Raw genomic sequence first — 17,869 nt, 5'->3', positions numbered from 1 at the left:
GTTGCATCAAAAATGTTAATAATAATCACTAAGAAAATTTCACTCCCACAAACACGAATCCTGCTTTTCTTGAATATGCTTATGTTCAAACTCTGATGTACTTTTATCAGTGTTGCCATTTTCTTTTATCTCCCTTTAATAGTTAAATATTTATCATATGCTTATTAAGGCAATTATTTCCATGAAATCCACTCATAGTTTCCCTGTTTTCATTAGTTTCTATTCTCTTCAGTTTTACTTTGTCAGGATAATTCTCAATTTTGTTTTCATCCAGTAGACCAGTACTCCATTCCATCATGATTGTCACAATGGCTAGTGAAAGTGCAAAATCTACTATTCAAAACTTAAATGTGTGGCTAGTTGGCAGTAGTGTTAGCCTTGAGCCCTGGGTACCCGATAATATTCACAACAAATTGGTGCCATGCTTGTCATAGAATATCAAGAAAAACATCGTTTTTAGGAAAGAAGTACCACATGTGGGTTAAATAATGCAAAACATGAGACAACAACATTGAAAAACTTAAAACACATCCCAATGTTCAATGATTGCTGTCTTGTAAAATGTAAAGGTTCTTATTTCAAAAATAACTTAAAGCCAGGTTTACACAAACAGTTTTTTTGAGAAACATGTTTGACTGTGCACACGGCACAACAAAAATTTTGTTTACAGTTCAAAGTTTAGTGTGCCAGTAATGATTGGACAGCAGAAATATGCACAATACCAAAGACTAATGTGGTAGCAAAATTTGCCACAGTTTATGTTATTTGCCACAAAAAGCTAGCACACACAGCTTTTAATAAACAAATATGTTTATCACATAAAAATTGGTTAACTTACATCTACAAAAGCGGCAGTAATGGAATCTAAATTTTCCGTGTCCCTTGTGTCTCGGTTGTAGCAATGTCTCATTTACCTAAGCAGACTAATGGTTTGATCAAGAACTTCGGCGTGTGTTTCTGCAACTTCTGAGTCAAAATTCTCAAAAATTATTTCCGTTTTATCCAAGATGTCTGCAAGAAACTTAGGAAACTCAACTTCTAAATCTAGTTCTCCTTCGCCCGCCATGTTTTCAGTGCTCTCTAGTGCTCAGTTACTCTCGTTCCTGTTGGCCGCACTCGGCCCAGGAAGATTGCATCAATATTTGAGGTATTGGATTGAATCAATATTTGAGGTATTGGATTGAATCAATATTTCAGGTATTGGATTGCATCAATATTCGAGGTATTGGATTGAATCAATATTCCAGGTATTGGATTGAATCAATATTTTAGGTATTGGATTGAATCAATATTCCAGGTATTGGATTGAATCAATATTTTAGGTATTGGATTGAATCAATATTTTAGGCATTGGATTGAATCAATATTCCAGGTATTGGATTGAATTGTGAAAATTAAAAGATTGAATTGAACCAAAATTTTATTTACCACTGCATTGAATGCCTTTTTCTATCTTTAAATAAAACCGTTATTTAAAGGATTAAACATATATTGCAAGGATTTAATTTTGCTACAAACGGCTTGCCATACTCGTAAGGCATCGGCGGCTACAGTATATATCGAGAGTGATTTAGTTTTGCGATTTGCAATATGGAGCCTTGACGATTTTGCTTTCTTCAAACATTCTTTCTGGCGTAAGTTATTAACAAGAGTACCTTACTTGCTTATTTTTGTGATTCGGGAAAATATAATTTTGATATCCGTGATGTGTGATTCGCACTTTCTCCTATTCGTGAATCGAACCGTGTGAGAAAAATCATCGAGGAATGTAAGGCCCAGTTCAAACGCCGAACTTTTCATTAGCAGAACTTAATTCGGATTTGGACCGACCCAAATTATCAAAAGTACGCCTGTTAATTCAGACGTCGAATTTAATTCACCGAACTTTATTTAGTTTGAACCGAAACATATGGAACGCCAGAACTGTCTTATGATACTTTTTTTTATTATATTGGGTGGTTATGTCATTATATTGAGTAGTTATGTTATTATATTCGGTGATTAACTCATTATACTCGGTGCTTATTCCATTATACTCGGTGCTTATGTCTTTATATGCGGTGCTGTCTTCATTATATTCGGTGCTTATTCCATTATATTCGGTGCTTCCCTCGTTATATTCGGTGCTTTCTTCGTTATATTCGGTGCTTTTTTCCTTATATTCGGTGCTGTCTTTATTATATTCGGTGCTTATTCCATTATATTCGGTGCTTACTTCATTATATTCGGTGCCTACTTCATTATATTCGGTGCTTACTTCATTATATTCGGTGCTTACTTCATTATATTCGGTGCTTACTTCATTATATTCGGTGCTTACTTCATTATATTCGGTGCTTACTTCATTATATTCGGTGCTTACTTCATTATATTCGGTGCTTACTTCATTATATTCGGTGCTTACTTCATTATATTCGGTGCTTTCTTCGATATGATCGTCACCAGTCTTCGCAAGGGGTCGTACAATTTGGAGGTAGTCTAGGGAAAGCCGGGAAAAACGGGTGTCACGAAAACTCAGACCCCGAAACAGACCCCGAAAACTCAGACCCCTCGAAATTAAAAACTCAATTGTTATCACCCGAATTGCTCTATGGCCACAATGGGGCGAGATGTTTATCTTCTCCGGTTTATGTTGTGTAGCCGATATTTACGTAATACCGGACTACGCAAAAGTAATTGATCGTGTAAATTGAAGATAAGCATACGGTAAAATAAAATAACATGATAAAAGAACATAATAAAAGAAAACAAATGGAAACAATTAATATGTTTCTTCGCGGATGTTCAGACCATTAGGATCAATTGTTCTGCCTTTTTGAATTAAAAAAGCTTCCCTGGCCGTACGGATAGAGTCTCGGTTAGAAACGATTTTTTCGATGGGGATTAATTGCATGTCGTTAGCAGTGTGGTTAGGAGAGGACAGGAAATGTTCGGCGGCTGTAGTAGGTTTAGATTTGTTGTTAGGGTTATCTATGGTACGGCGGTGTTCATTAAATCGGTCTTTTAATTGTCGTTTCGTCTCTCCTATGTATTGTAAATTACGGCGGTTACATTGAATCATGTAGATGAGGTTTTTAGTGTCACAGGTCAGGTTGGATTTTATGGCGCGCGTTTCCCCGGTAGAAGTATGTAGTAAGTCCGTGAGAAATGTAGGGACAAGTAGCACAGTTTTTGCCACAACGGAAAGAACCAGAAGTTGTGTCGGTTTTTGCTTTTGTATTCTTCATTTCAATTTTCGTTCACTCACATTTCGAGACCAGACATGGCGGTTCAATCGGTTCGACCTTCACGTGCTTTTTACGTGTTGACTTTTTACGTGCCGACAGTCACGCAACGCACATAAAGTCAAAAAGCAGATTGCGATCAAACGAGTATGTTTCAGAGAACAACACATTTTTTTGCTGCATACGATTACATAAAAAAGGTCTGTTTTGAAAAGCAGTGTCGGCTGCTGTTCTAAACCTTGTTAGTTCTTCACTGTTTGACCGACGCGACAGCGATAAACCTGAGAAGTTAAATATTTGTGTTTCACCGTTCGATCGACGCGACAACATAAACCGGAGAAGATAAACATCTCGCCCCATTGTGGCCATAGAGCAATTCGGGTGATAACAATTGAGTTTTTAATTTCGAGGGGTCTGAGTTTTCGGGGTCTGTTTCGGGGTCTGAGTTTTCGTGACACCCGTTTTTCCCGGCTTTCCCTAGACTACCTCCAAATTGTACGACCCCTTGCGAAGACTGGTGACGATCATATCGAAGAAAGCACCGAATATAATGAAATAAGCACCGAATATAATGAAGTAAGCACCGAATATAATGAAGTAAGCACCGAATATAATGAGGTAAGCACCGAATATAATGAAGTAAGCACCGAATATAATGAAGTAAGCACCGAATATAATGAAGTAAGCACCGAATATAATGAAGTAAGCACCGAATATAATGAAGTAGGCACCGAATATAATGAAGTAAGCACCGAATATAATGGAATAAGCACCGAATATAAGGAAAAAAGCACCGAATATAACGAAGAAAGCACCGAATATAACGAGGGAAGCACCGAATATAATGGAATAAGCACCGAATATAATGAAGACAGCACCGCATATAAAGACATAAGCACCGAGTATAATGGAATAAGCACCGAGTATAATGAGTTAATCACCGAATATAATAACATAACTACTCAATATAATGACATAACCACCCAATATAATAAAAAAAAGTATCATAAGACAGTTCTGGCGTTCCATACCCTAGACTACCTCCAAATTGTACGACCCCTTGCGAAGACTGGTGACGATCATATCGAAGAAAGCACCGAATATAATGAAATAAGCACCGAATATAATGAAGTAAGCACCGAATATAATGAAGTAAGCACCGAATATAATGAGGTAAGCACCGAATATAATGAAGTAAGCACCGAATATAATGAAGTAAGCACCGAATATAATGAAGTAAGCACCGAATATAATGAAGTAAGCACCGAATATAATGAAGTAGGCACCGAATATAATGAAGTAAGCACCGAATATAATGGAATAAGCACCGAATATAAGGAAAAAAGCACCGAATATAACGAAGAAAGCACCGAATATAACGAGGGAAGCACCGAATATAATGGAATAAGCACCGAATATAATGAAGACAGCACCGCATATAAAGACATAAGCACCGAGTATAATGGAATAAGCACCGAGTATAATGAGTTAATCACCGAATATAATAACATAACTACTCAATATAATGACATAACCACCCAATATAATAAAAAAAAGTATCATAAGACAGTTCTGGCGTTCCATAGAAACACATCGAAACATCAATCAGCGGCATCAGGCAAGGTGTATGCATTAGGTTCGGCACATGAAAAGTTCGACGTCTGAATCAAAGCCGTTCCAAAGCCGAAATTCCCGGCTGAGCTAGGCGGGGAGAACGGCTGAGCCGTTCCAAATTCAAATGGCCGTTCTTAACTGATTCGGACGCCGAACTTTTCATGTACTTAATTCAACATATTAGATTCGGCTCATGAAAAGTTCGGCGTCTGAACTGGGCCTAACTTTATGTTCGCGAGAGGTTATTTGAATAGCTTGAATTTGCAATTTAATATACATTTATTGTTTACGTTGTATCCAGCTGGACGAGGGTTTTCGTTGTCACTCGTTGCTTTTGCTCAGCTTTACCAAGAGACTCTGATGGTCTATGATCACTTGCTTTCGATCGTGGCTATTTTTTTTTTTTTTTTTTTTTTTTTTTACGGTTAACATGCTTGTCCAAGCATAGAACACATTGAACAGCCAAGCCTACGAAAAGGGCAGTTGAGCGTACATTCCTCACCAACCGTCAATAGCAGCGATAATTTTTTTAAAAATTTCTTATCGCTTCGTCTTATTAGATGGTATTAGGATTTGCCGCATCAAGTAACAACTATTCCAAGAAAGCCGGACATCCAAACAGTCGGTCGGTTCTGCTGAAAACTGAAAACAGCTATCCGTTACTGGGTATTGAAACTGGAGTCTAAGAGTCCTTTTGTTCAACGGTAAATAAGTTTGCAATGACACTTTTTACTTCAAAACTGTTGAAATGTTTAGATCTGACGACGATTTCGCCGAACTGAGGCAGACAATTCAAATGTTGTTATCTGTGATCGAGAATAAAGAATATTATGGGCACGCAAATGTTTGGTTTAAAACGCAAATTTATTTATCACTCACTACTAATGTCTTTTTGACACTTCCCTTCAGTTTAATATGCTATGCAGATATTGATATTCACGAAACTGAATGAATCATAAAGAATAATAATGACAATAATGAATAATAATGAATAATAAATTCCATTACATGGAATCGAAACCGCCACCAGCCGCGGTCTAATCTCGTGACAATCCCATGACTTTACTTAATGACGTCTTCAGTCAGTCAAGTGAGTATAAAATGCCATTAATCGAACTACAAAAACACGGAAATTCCTTTGAAATAAAATGGTGTCCCAAATTTTGAGCCTTGTATGTACGGCGTGGTTTCGATGATTTAAAATAATAAAAGATTTAAGCTACAATTCCAGTACGTTCAGCTCCAGAAGTTTCTAATTTCTGAGAAAGTGACACACACTGAGTCACCCAATTACGACCCAGAAGCCAGTCAAGGGGGTTCCCCCCCAAAAAAGAAGGCTGATCAGATTCCATTTTCGGAGAAAGGAGGTTGAACATGGAAGACAGCACAAACTTTGATGCAAACGCCGACGATGCGGAAAATTTTCAAGTTGACGCCGTTGAACTGTTGCAACAGCAAAAAGCCAAGGAACCACCCGAGTACATGACGTTGTTAAACCCATTGCTTCAGTGGTATTTCTTCTTCGCTGGCCAGTGGTTTGCACCAGTGACGCATATCATTGAATCGACGGGGCTTCCACGAAAGCGTTTTCGCATTGCGTACTCGATTTGGCAAGGCACAGTGGTTATCATCATGTGGTCGTTCTTCGCCTACTCGATGGGACTTTTCAGTTCTCTGCGAACGCTGGAAGAAGTGGATTGGCTTTGCCCGCTAACGGACATTAAAAACATGACGCGCGGACTTTCTTGGATCGTGAACCAACATACAGGCCTTGTTTTTTTCTTAATGAACAACCTGGAACGCCTTCTGAAGGACCTGAAGCACCTGGGCATTACAAAAGACGACGTAAAAGGGCGAGCTTCGTCTGGTTGGCTGTTCTTCGCTGGGTCTGTCACTTGTCTCTTTATACTGCCTCTTGGGATGCACGTAACGCAAATGATGATGCCCGACTTCATGTCAGTGCCAAGGCACGACAGAAACGGGTCACAGCTAAACGAAACCTTCCCACCTGCGCAGATTGTCTTGGATGCTGCGTTTTACACAATGAATCGCGCCTTCGCTTTGCCAGTTTTCTACGTGTTTCTCAATATGCTGCAATTCCTGAGCTGCGGGGTGGAAAAGTTCAAGAAAGAACTTGAAGACCGTCATTATCCAAGCGAAGCCCTAGCCAGAAACAAGGCCATACAAATTAAAAAGCTAATCAGGGACACAGAGAAGGCCTTCCGGTTTTTCCTGGTACTGTACATCGCAATGCTTCTGTTGGCTTCGGCACTCGAAATCTTCTCCGTCGTCGAGAAATTTGAAACAGTAATAACTTCCAACCATACAGTTATTCACTTCCTACCGGCCAGTGCTACTAGTATCGTCAACTTGCAGACTCTGGCTCTTACACCAGGAAATATCAAGGCTTTCCCCCATCCCTTGGCCGGAAAACATTCATTCCCGTATCTTATGGTGGTAATCCTCACGGGTACTAATTCTTCCGGGGGACCAGATTCGACTAACGGATTCCCACACAGAATTCCTTATGGCAAGGTTGTTATTGACCAGTACAAGCTGAAGACCCAAGAAATCGTAGTCACGGCCCTTCTAGACATCACCCAAAACGTGGTCCTCTACGCCCTCCCACTGTACCAGATGACCATACTCAAAAGCTGCCTGAAAAGCGTTGTAGAGACTGTGGAAGACAGCGATTATGGGGATAACGTCGCCAACGGGAGGATCATCTTCAACACGAGGCAAGACAAGGAAGATTTTAAAAACTACTTCCGAGATACGTGTACCTCCGGTATCCGAGTCCTTGGGAAAGAAGTGAGTTTTCTTTGGACCCTGGTGTTGACCCTTTTTGGCCCTTTCGTCGTAGTGATTGCGAATTTAATGTTCAAGCACATTCATGTCGAGATACCCTGGGACTAGTCAAACTAAATAGTGAAGTACAACAGTATCAATAAGTGACAAAAGTTTCTTTTTTTGCAAATCCTCGTTGGACCAACCGACGACTTGCCGATTTTTTATCCCTGTCATTTTTATTTCGTAGCAACATTTCCCTCCATAAGCGCGGGCTCACTCGATTCTCAGACACGTCGTCTGACAAGGCTCATCTTGAGCAAAACTCCACTTGTTTTTTTCAAATTTGACGTTTTTAATCTGCAGTAATCTTCCTCAGTTGTAGGCATCCCAGTTTATTTTAATTCGGTTTATTAGCACTGTTTTGGTGTTCATCTATTCCTCAGAAAACCTTATTAAAATCAGTGCTGGATCTAGGGGAGGGGCCAGGGGGGGCCGGTCCCCCCCTCCCCCCTTATTCTGGGTGAAAAAAGAAGAAATGACTGAAAGAAGAAAAGCCGGCAGGGCAAGTAAAACAAACTGGGCCCCCACCTTAGCTCAAAGTCTGGATCCACCACTGAAAATGAGGTTTGCATCAGGGCAACAGTAACTCTGTATATTAGACAATTACATGACAAATCATGTTATGACATTTACTCTCAAAGAGTAAGCCAGTTGAAGAAAAAATAGGCAGCTGGAGAGAAGAGAGGAAGGATTCTGAGAGGGGAAGGGAGAGGAGATTAAATTTTTCTCTTATTGTTCTCTCTTTCTCAAGCACATCTTGTCCTATCCCTCTCTTGCCATAGTACTCCTTGTGTACAGTTATATTCATGGTATTTGATAAACGCAAGAATCTTCCTTATGTCGTTGCATTTCTGTTAATTATGCTTGTTTGTCTTCGAGAAAGGCTCCACGCGATGGAGTAAAATGAAATTAATGGGTACTCTGGTGATTTTTAGGTCTGGCGCTGGCCATACTATAGCAGGCTTTGTAGTCTTTGTAACGAATGACATCATGATTGCTTCCATAAACTTAAGTTTCTAGCCTATAACCAGGCATAATCTAGATATATTGACAGTGCTTACCCTTGGCAAAAAAAAAAGTTAGGGATAAATAAACCGTGGGATTATTTCAGACTAGTGTTTTTCTTTCAACATGAATTAATTGTTAACTTTAAAGTGATTTCAATAATTGTAATGATATGTTGTATGATGATGAGCAACATTTTGATATCTGCTGTTGTTATTGTTATTATTCTTTTACTCATCAGTTAATTATAATAGGTCCACATCAGCTTTATTCGTTGCCATAGTTAGATCTACTCATCAAATAGAGCATGTATCAGTAAGCCCCTCCCCCCCCCCACCCCCACCCCCAGGCCTTGGGTAAAAATCACAGAAGGAAGAAAAGCCAGCAGGGCAAGCAAAACAAAACCATCACTCCCCTCTAAGCTCAAGGTCTGGATCCGCCACTGGTATGTATCTATGTTAACGTACTTGTGCTTAGCCAAGTACTGTAATGAGCGGAAAGATGCTATTTCAAGAAAGCATCCAAAAGATATTTTGTAATGCATGTTATTGACTACATTTATATGTAACAGTTGACTAGTTTAACGTTGAAAACTAATAAAGTTGTGAAAAGTTGTCTTGTTTGACAGTGCTCGATTTAACGCATTTGTCAGAATTTCCATAGATTATTCTTCTTCATGTCAGTACCCAGATCTGACAAATTAATAGGATTTCCGGAGATTGCGTTGTTCGAGAGCGCTCGTTTTGGCGCAAAGTCGTCGGATTTCCGAAGATTGTTTTGTTGAATAGTGCTCGTTTTCTGGCAAAGTCGGATTTCCGAAGATTTTATTGTGTGATAGTGCTCGTCTTGTCACAAAGCTGACAAAGTCGGATTTCCGAAGATTATCTTGTTCGATAGTGCTTGATAGCGCTTCGATAGTGCTCGACAAAGTCGGATTTCCGAAGATTGCCTTGTTCGATAGTGCTTGATTTGTCACAAGGACGTATCAGTTAAGTTCAGAAGACATTTTCTTCAACTCTACTCAGATCAGATGAATAAGTCGGGTTTCGGAAGATGTTGGATACTGTTCGATTTCCCCGGAGGCCACCGAAATGAATAATTCAGAGCGACTTCCTGGCCTCGTGCCCAGTCCCACAACACGTTTAGACACGGTTCGTAGGATTCGAACACACAAAGCAAAGCTTCGGTTCACCTGAGTCTGGAATAAATGTCTTAAGCCCACTCAAAAATCACAAATATTACACATTCTGAGACCTTACAGCCTCTTGAACACATGGCCATGCATAGGCCTGGCTACAAGGCAATACATTTTCATGCCATTGACCTGATATAGCCCTACAGCCCTACTTGTTCCTGATTGTAACACTTAGTCCTTCAAATACCTACATAACCATACACATGGCATGGAGTTACATTCCAGAAAGTATCGTTAGGTACATTGTCATTCAAAACAAGGTCATACATAACACCAAATACAGCAATGCATACTCCCCATTGTCTTACAGTTTATATAGCCAAAAATATAGCTTATACTGATCAAAAGTGAGGTCAAGATGGCTACATGGATATTAGCCAAGTACTTTGTTTCTTGAGGCCATAGCGTTACACGGGCTCCATCCATCGTAGAGAACATCACAGCATAGCAACTTGTTCCTGTCTTTTGATAAATTGTCCTGCCTTAAAAAATAAAATAATTACAGTTACTTAATTACAACGGCGAATAAATTTTAGCATAAATTCAGCAGAATCTGTAATTTTTCTTTTCATGAAAACCTCAACATCGACATACAAACTACTTCTGGCCTTGTGATTCTCAAGGCAAAACATAGACAAAAAAACCAATATCCAATAGTAATGTTTTTCGTTAACTTTTATCGTTTTTGGACAGTATAGGAAAATGATCTTCTTAAGCTCAGAAAGCTAAACAGGAAATAGTGCTGGTTTATCTGATATTCATGGTCGGCACAAGTGATATTGTGTCCATAGTTTATCCTTCCTTCTTTAAATTGTTTCTTTTTTCCTCTATATATTTGTGTCCCCAAATTAGTGTCGGATTTTCCTAGTCTACTAGGCATTGACACATTAATAAAGTTTCTATCTATCTATATACCTCGAAATTATTGAGAAGTATAGCTAGTTCTAGAAAAAAAAACAGATCAATTATTTATTTCTTTTTGATTATAATTTCGACTGAAGAAAATAGAATGACAACCTGCAACCCAGCTTGAATACCCCCCGGCGGGGGGGGGGGCGTTATATGAGCCAGAAGCAGTGGATTGTCTCATGGTACTCATGATACCTGCTTGCTGTGACCAATAGGGTAGGTTTCCAACTTGCGCGGCATTGAATACCTGGTCGACTTCTCGACTCAGCCTTTCCTCTGGACGCGAAAGTAAAACAAGCATCAAGTGGAGTGCGCGAAACTCTCCACCCAGCTTCGGAATGCGTGATTGTCTGCGATCATTCCGATGTCAAAATGAACGTATTATTAGCTTGTTTTGGCGCTGCAAACTACATAAGTTTCAAAACGTGCACACCACCAACAACATCATCAAGAATTCGAAGTACTTTATCAAAAGCCCAGAGCTTCTGACTTTAAAACAACTTGAAAATGTTACCAGCTAACACAAAATCCGAAAGTAAGCCCTGAGGCTTTCTTGACAGAATTGTATTCCGTGTGGATTATTGTGGGAGGCACCTTCGCGTTCGAATTTTTGTACTTTTGCAGTCTTTATGCATGGCAATCGATCACAGCTAGATCTTTGACGGTCTTGACGAGGAAGCGTCAAAATTGGATCAGTCCCGCCTGGCCTTGGGAGATGCTGGCAAAAGAAGAAGAAAGTCAAACGCTAAAGTAAAAATACTGACACCACACGGTAATTAATTAAACTTTTATTTTCTCCCATAGCTCCCTTTATATACCATTTGAAGTTAAGCAAAAAATAAAATACAACATGCAAGTCAAGAGATACAAGTACAAGGGCTAAAAGTGGTTTAAAGCTACACGGGTAGCCAACGTTTAAAAGTAATATAATAATATTGATGATGATGATGAGGATGATGATGATGACAAAAATAATATTAATAATAATAATGATTATAATAAATATATTTATGCAGGATGACCATTTATAAAAACTGCTATCAACATGGGTCCTGCGAAGTAAAACACATGCTACTAAGTAATGCAGAGGTGAATTGACGTTAATTCTTAGTGTATCACATATTCAAGGACTACACTTGCATCTGTTTACTTGTCACATCAACCGCTTCCTCATGGCTAGCTGGATATACGGGTTGTGACAAATGCAGACCACAGACCTACAGAGCTGCAGATATACAGACACTTTTAAGGCATAGAGCACATATCGTGTTGGTAAACTCTCTTAATAAAGTGATAAAAAAAACTTTATGGCAATTCAGTGGAAGATGCTTCCTGAAGGGTCGCAAGGTTAGGATTTGGTTCTTGGCCTCAAAATTAAGCTCACGACTCACAGAGAAGCAACCAATGAAGATTCTAACTCACAAGGGATATCCGGCATTAGTTATCCAAGAGCCTACTCCTCGAAAAAGAAAACGATCGTTGCTGGTCATTGCTTGAAGCATTGGTCATGCGTATTTGCAGCTGACCTTAAAAACATAAACTAGGAGGCGCAAAAAAAAAGCAGCAGCAACAATGAAAAATCTAAAATGGAACAACCTACACAGGAATTAAAAAACGACTTTCATCCTAGTAACAATTTGCAAGGCTTGACAAGTCTTCCTTACGACCAGCTAACACTATCCAGGCCAAGCCCAAAATGTTGATCTTCTTTACTTCAGCGCTTTGTCCAACTTACTTTTCATTTCTCAACTAACGTGCCAATTAGTTTCGGCTCCAAAAGGAAAAACGAAAAAAAGGAGTAGTCAAATTCTCAAGGGGGAACTATTAGACCGATAGTTCCGAGGCGTAAACACTCTATTGTCTTTATTGCCACCATTTTTTTTTTCTGCGCGCCAGTTCAAAAGCCATATTCAATTATTTTCGACTGTTCAGTGGATAAGTGTTAACACAACGAAACAACGCTGTCCGCTGGATAGTGATTTATCTACAGGTGTATAGCGTTATTCACCTTTCGGACAAGCCAGGCCTGATCTATATATACGCTTGTCCGGTCTCATCACTCCCCTAAACAATCTTCAACATTCTACTCGTTATGCTTGCCTAACGCGTTAACTCGTTAACTCGCCTGTCTCGTTCCCATATGCAATTTCGAGGAACCACGAGTGTTCACTTATGGTGAGATTTTTTTTACCTACGTTGTAGACCTGTTCATAATATGCAGATTTTGATTGCAGCCCAAATCAGACGACTGTTAAGGAGGTAGAAAATGGGACCCGTTTGTGTTGTCGCCGCGGGCATGCGCAACAAGCGGGCTTACATGAAAAAAATCGAGAGATTGATTGATTTGCATTTAGTGGGTTTTTGTCTGTTTTGTTTTCTAAATTTTATATCCGACTTTCATCTAAAATAGCGATTTATCCAGTGGATAGCATTATCCAGCCTTCGAACAATTCGCTTCTCGATGCCATGCATAATAATACAGCTTTAAATTTAATCAATTCCTTGTTGGCAACAATCCCTTATAAAATTCTTTTCAGGTGCGAGCTTTCTGTCAAATTTCTTTTGTTCTCACTGTTTATATATTCAAAACACACAACCGCAACGTGCAGGGCATTCCTTTTGTGTAAAACATATTTCTCATTGCTGGAATGAATTTTAAAGTCGGTATTAAAGGGGTGTAAAATGACACACCCGTTTTAGCGTCGGTCGCCGTTGCATTGCAGGGAAGGCAAGAGCGAAGACATCTTCAAGTCGTCGATGTACTTTCTTCAGGCAAGTTTATGTTTCCTCTTCCTCTCTTATGTGAATTCTTGTTTAATTAGTTATTAACTTTTCTTATAGTCTCCCTAGCTTTTCAGTTTCAGCCTTTTAATAGCTCAAAATAGCCTTCACGTTGTGAAAGTCTTGAGGTCACGATGAACATGTAACTATTTTAATCGCCATTCCTTTCCAAGCACGGCTATCTACACTTTCTCCCTTACGATGAAAACAGAAAACTCTCTCGACGCCTGCCATTGCTGGCAATTGTTTTAACGTTTTACTTCACATGTTGAGGGAAACTTCTTACTAATGGCGAAAGAGGTCGGACAACGCTACTCAGAAAACAAAGTTAGGCAAGATTTCCGTATAACCCCATACATTTATTATGCATACAGTTCTTTGTTGAACTAAACAATAGCGTAAACAATAGCGCTCCTTTGAGACTTATTTAATTTGAATAACTATAAATTTTGCCATTTTCGCATACTTTTAGACTTTTTTTTTCGAATTTTCTATCTAAAATACGCAAAAACGGAACGATTTCTTGGAGACTACAATAATAATAATTTTTCGAGTTTTAGGTCTAAATTACGGAAAACCGAAACGAAATATCATAATTTTGGGCGCATTTACCGTATTTTCAAACTGAGCGCAGGCTAAAAACTGCATAAAATAATAGCGATTTAGACCTGTTCGCTAGTTTAAAAAAGCTTAAAAATACTGTTTTAGACCTAAGCAAAACCGACTGCTTGCGGTTAGCTATAATCTGTTGCGCGGGTTAGCGACTATTACACTAATTTTGTAAAAGTAAACAAAGGGAAATAAAATTCTAGCTTACCTGTCGCGTTTCTCCGCGTTTTTTTCCCCTTGATTTCCTTCCTCAAATTCAGACCCATGCGATGAAGCTGTGTATTTTGTTTCTTTCCTCCATGAAGTGGCGATCAGATCACGAACAGTGCATACAGTGGTACGAGGAACAATTTACGCATCTTTGCGCACTTCGTATAAGTCGGCGATATGCTTGATAATGTTTCCAAAAGGATCATCTCCATAGTGCTTACGCCACATCCATTCCTGTAGGTAGCTTTCGAAGAGATCTTTGAATGTTCCTGTACGAGGCATACTTCGTTTGACTCCCCACCATGTATTTTCAATGCGCTGGGTGTGCGCACCTGTGTCTGGGTCTACGAAGTTTAGGCTATGGTTAACTGTGAGATGACTATAGCCCTCGTCTTTTAGGCAATCGTAAGCTTTCCACATGTCGCTCATCACGCGTATCCCCGACAATATGTGGGCGCGTATGATGGGCAAGAGTGTGTCTTTATCCCTTTGCGCTACCGGAACAAGAAAGCAGGCCTTGGTCTCGCGGCAGATGCCGCCAAAGACCCACTGTCCTTCGATGTAGCGACCGCGGTTGTACTTCGTTTTGCCAAACTTGGACTCGTCAATCTCCATAGTCTTACCTGGTCCGCCTATTTGCCCCGCATGATGATTCATGATTCTGTCGGCACAAACCTCTCGGCAATAGTTATACCAATCTATCACCGTTTCTGTTGACGTGGTTTCGTCATCTAGTGAGGTCTCGTGCACTGCTTGAGTAATAGTAAATTTGTGCGCCCAAGCGTACGTTAGGGCTAATACTTTTTCAATGGACAGCCTGCTTCCAGAAAACCATGAGTTCTGGCGCATTGATGTTATGCCATTGCATTTTCTTCTCGAACACCGCCATTCGAACCCATCTCGCGATGAAGCTCGTCGCGTCCACGTCAATGTATTGCTACAATTTTCCCGTGGACACATAATTGACGACGCGAGCAGGTTGTGTTCCTTGCACCACTGTATGCACTGATCGTGATCCGCCAAAATTTTACACAATTTGAAAAAGTTTAGAGTAGACATTCCTACTATAAAAACAGTAAACTGTAAATGTATCTTAAAACGAAAACGTAATTAGAGGCAACAGGGAGAAAGAAATAAATCATCTTCCTTTATATTCACCAGGGAGCTAGTGATAAGAACATGGGATGCGTGTTTTCGTGCAGCGTGAAACATGCTTTAAACAGAGGAATAATTCAATTGTAATGTAAATTTTTGGCAATGTGAACGAGTGAAGTAAAATAAAAATGATTTTTCGAGTGCAACTTCTCAACTGAACCTCGTAGTGAAGTGGTGTGGAAGAGAGACTGGTAAGCGAGGGGTATGCGAAAGGTAAGTGGTTCGTGACCTGCAGGGGTACAAGGTAAAAAAAGGGAAAAAAATGCGCAAGGAACCTGGATAATATGGAGAAGAAGAAGAGAGAAGAATGGAGCTAGAGGAAGAAGAGAATCAGCGAAAAGACAACGCGCAAAAGCGCGCAATGAAATCCTCTTTTATTCATACAGTAAGTAGTAATTATCAATGTATATATTCAATGCCTTCGGGAATTCCTATTGTCTTCAAAAACAATAGAGCGCATACATAATTAATAATTCTGCATGCATAATAAATGTATGGAGTTATACGGAAATCTTTCCCAAAGTTAGTTGAGGTCTAGTCGCGTTTATATAACGCTTGATCCTGAAACATGGTTTTGTTGTTGTTTCTACAAGTCGAACAGAGGCAGCAAAGGTGAATCAAAAGAAATTGTATTGGAGTGTTATGTTCAGCTTTGGCACTGCTTTCACGACCAACGCGTTCATCATCAATTCAAATGAAGAGTGGCACGACAACTGAGTAATGGACTCCTGTGAAGACGCTGTTTGTTATATCCTACTAGGCTTGTTCACGTTGGAAACAATTCAACTGAATCGGCGCAGATAAGTGAATCACAGTTGTCGCTAGATTTACTTTAAATTGAGGCTTTTTTTTTTTTCAAATCTGGTCTATCTTTCTTTCTTCCTTGGCACGGGGTCTTCTTAATAAGCCCAGTTAAGAACCCTAGGGATATTCAGATATAGGGAGGTTTCTAGATTTCCGATAGTAAATGAAGGAAAATTAAACTATATTCAAGGGAAAGTGATTTCAGTGAGATCGAAATAGCGAGGAGTTCGAGGTACCGAGGTTAAACTGTAATAGGGGCTGGAAAGTGTGAGGTCCTTTCAAGGGTTCGAATTTTACGAAGGCTAGAGACCTTTGGGTTAGAAATTTTGTGATATCTTGTTTCAGTTTGGGGTGCAAAATTTTCTTGAAAACGTTTTCAGAAAGTTAATAAAAAGCGTATACCTTACTGCAAGTAGGAAATGCAACGGCTTGTGACAGATCTCGAAAATGGTCTTGAACACTTGAATTTTTAATTGTATGTGAAGAAAAAAATTAACTTCTTAGGGATTATGTTCTGGGCCGTGTGACTTCTTTTGGGTCTGGTGCTAGCCCTTTTGGACTTAATTGGTTGCAATAATTTACTATTTCTCCTCTCCGTCATCACTTACACACCCGAGTAACTTTCCCCTCAACCACCTCCCCTAAGTTCCGAATTTCTCTGAGGCATGTACTAGATTTCCAAATTGATTCATCTTCATCGCTGGTTTTGCTTTGCTGCTGGATTTTTAGTTATCTGTCGGACGGGCCTCCGGGGTGGATGGAGGGTGAAAACGCGTTTCGCCAAGATTTCTTAAACAATTGCAAAACCACAGCAAATGACTACTGTGTTCTGAAAACTTATTAAATTGTTAACGCGACTGCAAATTTTTCAGTTGACTGAGTGAGGTAAAATAGTCTTATTTATTGATATTTCAATTTTTTCTACAGGTTGGAAACGTACTAGTGTTGGGAAAACGCACTCTGGAGCAACCTAGTTGGCTCTTGGAAACATCAACTTCAGATAAGTGCATATTAATGCTTTTTGTAACCATTTAACGGTTTCTGTGCAAGAATGATACAAAGAAAATCATTAACTGGGGTAAATGTATTGTTGATGAACCAAATTACCAGAATTAATATTGATTTAATAGAATATGACGAACCGGTAATGAAAAACACCGTTTTGAGCAGTTTTTTTTCTTATTATTGCACACTATTTACAGAAAAACAACTTAACGTAAGATGGTTTACAATGATATAGGAAAAATAACTACAGATAGAAATTAACTAGAAGAAACAATATTTAATTGTGTAGAGCGACCAAAGTAACCAATGAGCTTTCGAGTTGGTCACTGTCATGCAGATATAAGTATATGCAGATATATGAGCATGGGATGTACCTGAAGAGTTACCACTGAGTTCGTTATCTTAGGGATCACCCTGAAATTGTCGAATATTGTCTTTCCTATTTCGTAATGCGTATATACGACATTTCGGTCAATGGCAAGAACCAAACGTTTTCAAAAAAAAGTTG

The 17,869-nt window shown here is 39.3% G+C and overlaps 1 protein-coding gene across 1 annotated transcript; it reads left to right on the top strand.

Moving 5' to 3' along the window:
* The first annotated feature begins 5,532 nt into the window (after positions 1 to 5,532).
* Positions 5,533 to 9,017, top strand: LOC145480742 (uncharacterized). Its single transcript, XM_081459062.1, has one exon. It carries the CDS (start codon positions 6,213 to 6,215, stop codon positions 7,752 to 7,754), a length of 1,542 nt encoding a protein of 513 aa, XP_081315188.1. The 5' UTR covers positions 5,533 to 6,212; the 3' UTR covers positions 7,755 to 9,017.
* Positions 9,018 to 17,869: the final 8,852 nt, after the last annotated feature.

Source organism: Orbicella franksi, chromosome 3, assembly GCF_964199315.1.
Source record: "Orbicella franksi chromosome 3, jaOrbFran1.1, whole genome shotgun sequence".
Classification (NCBI taxonomy): Eukaryota; Metazoa; Cnidaria; class Anthozoa; order Scleractinia; family Merulinidae; genus Orbicella; species Orbicella franksi.
This window is presented reverse-complemented; position numbering and strand designations above follow the sequence as displayed.

Excerpts from the sequence above, each read along its gene's own strand:
- LOC145480742 (XM_081459062.1), top strand. The coding sequence starts at position 6,213 with ATGGAAGACAGCACAAACTTTGATGCAAACGCCGACGATGCGGAAAAT.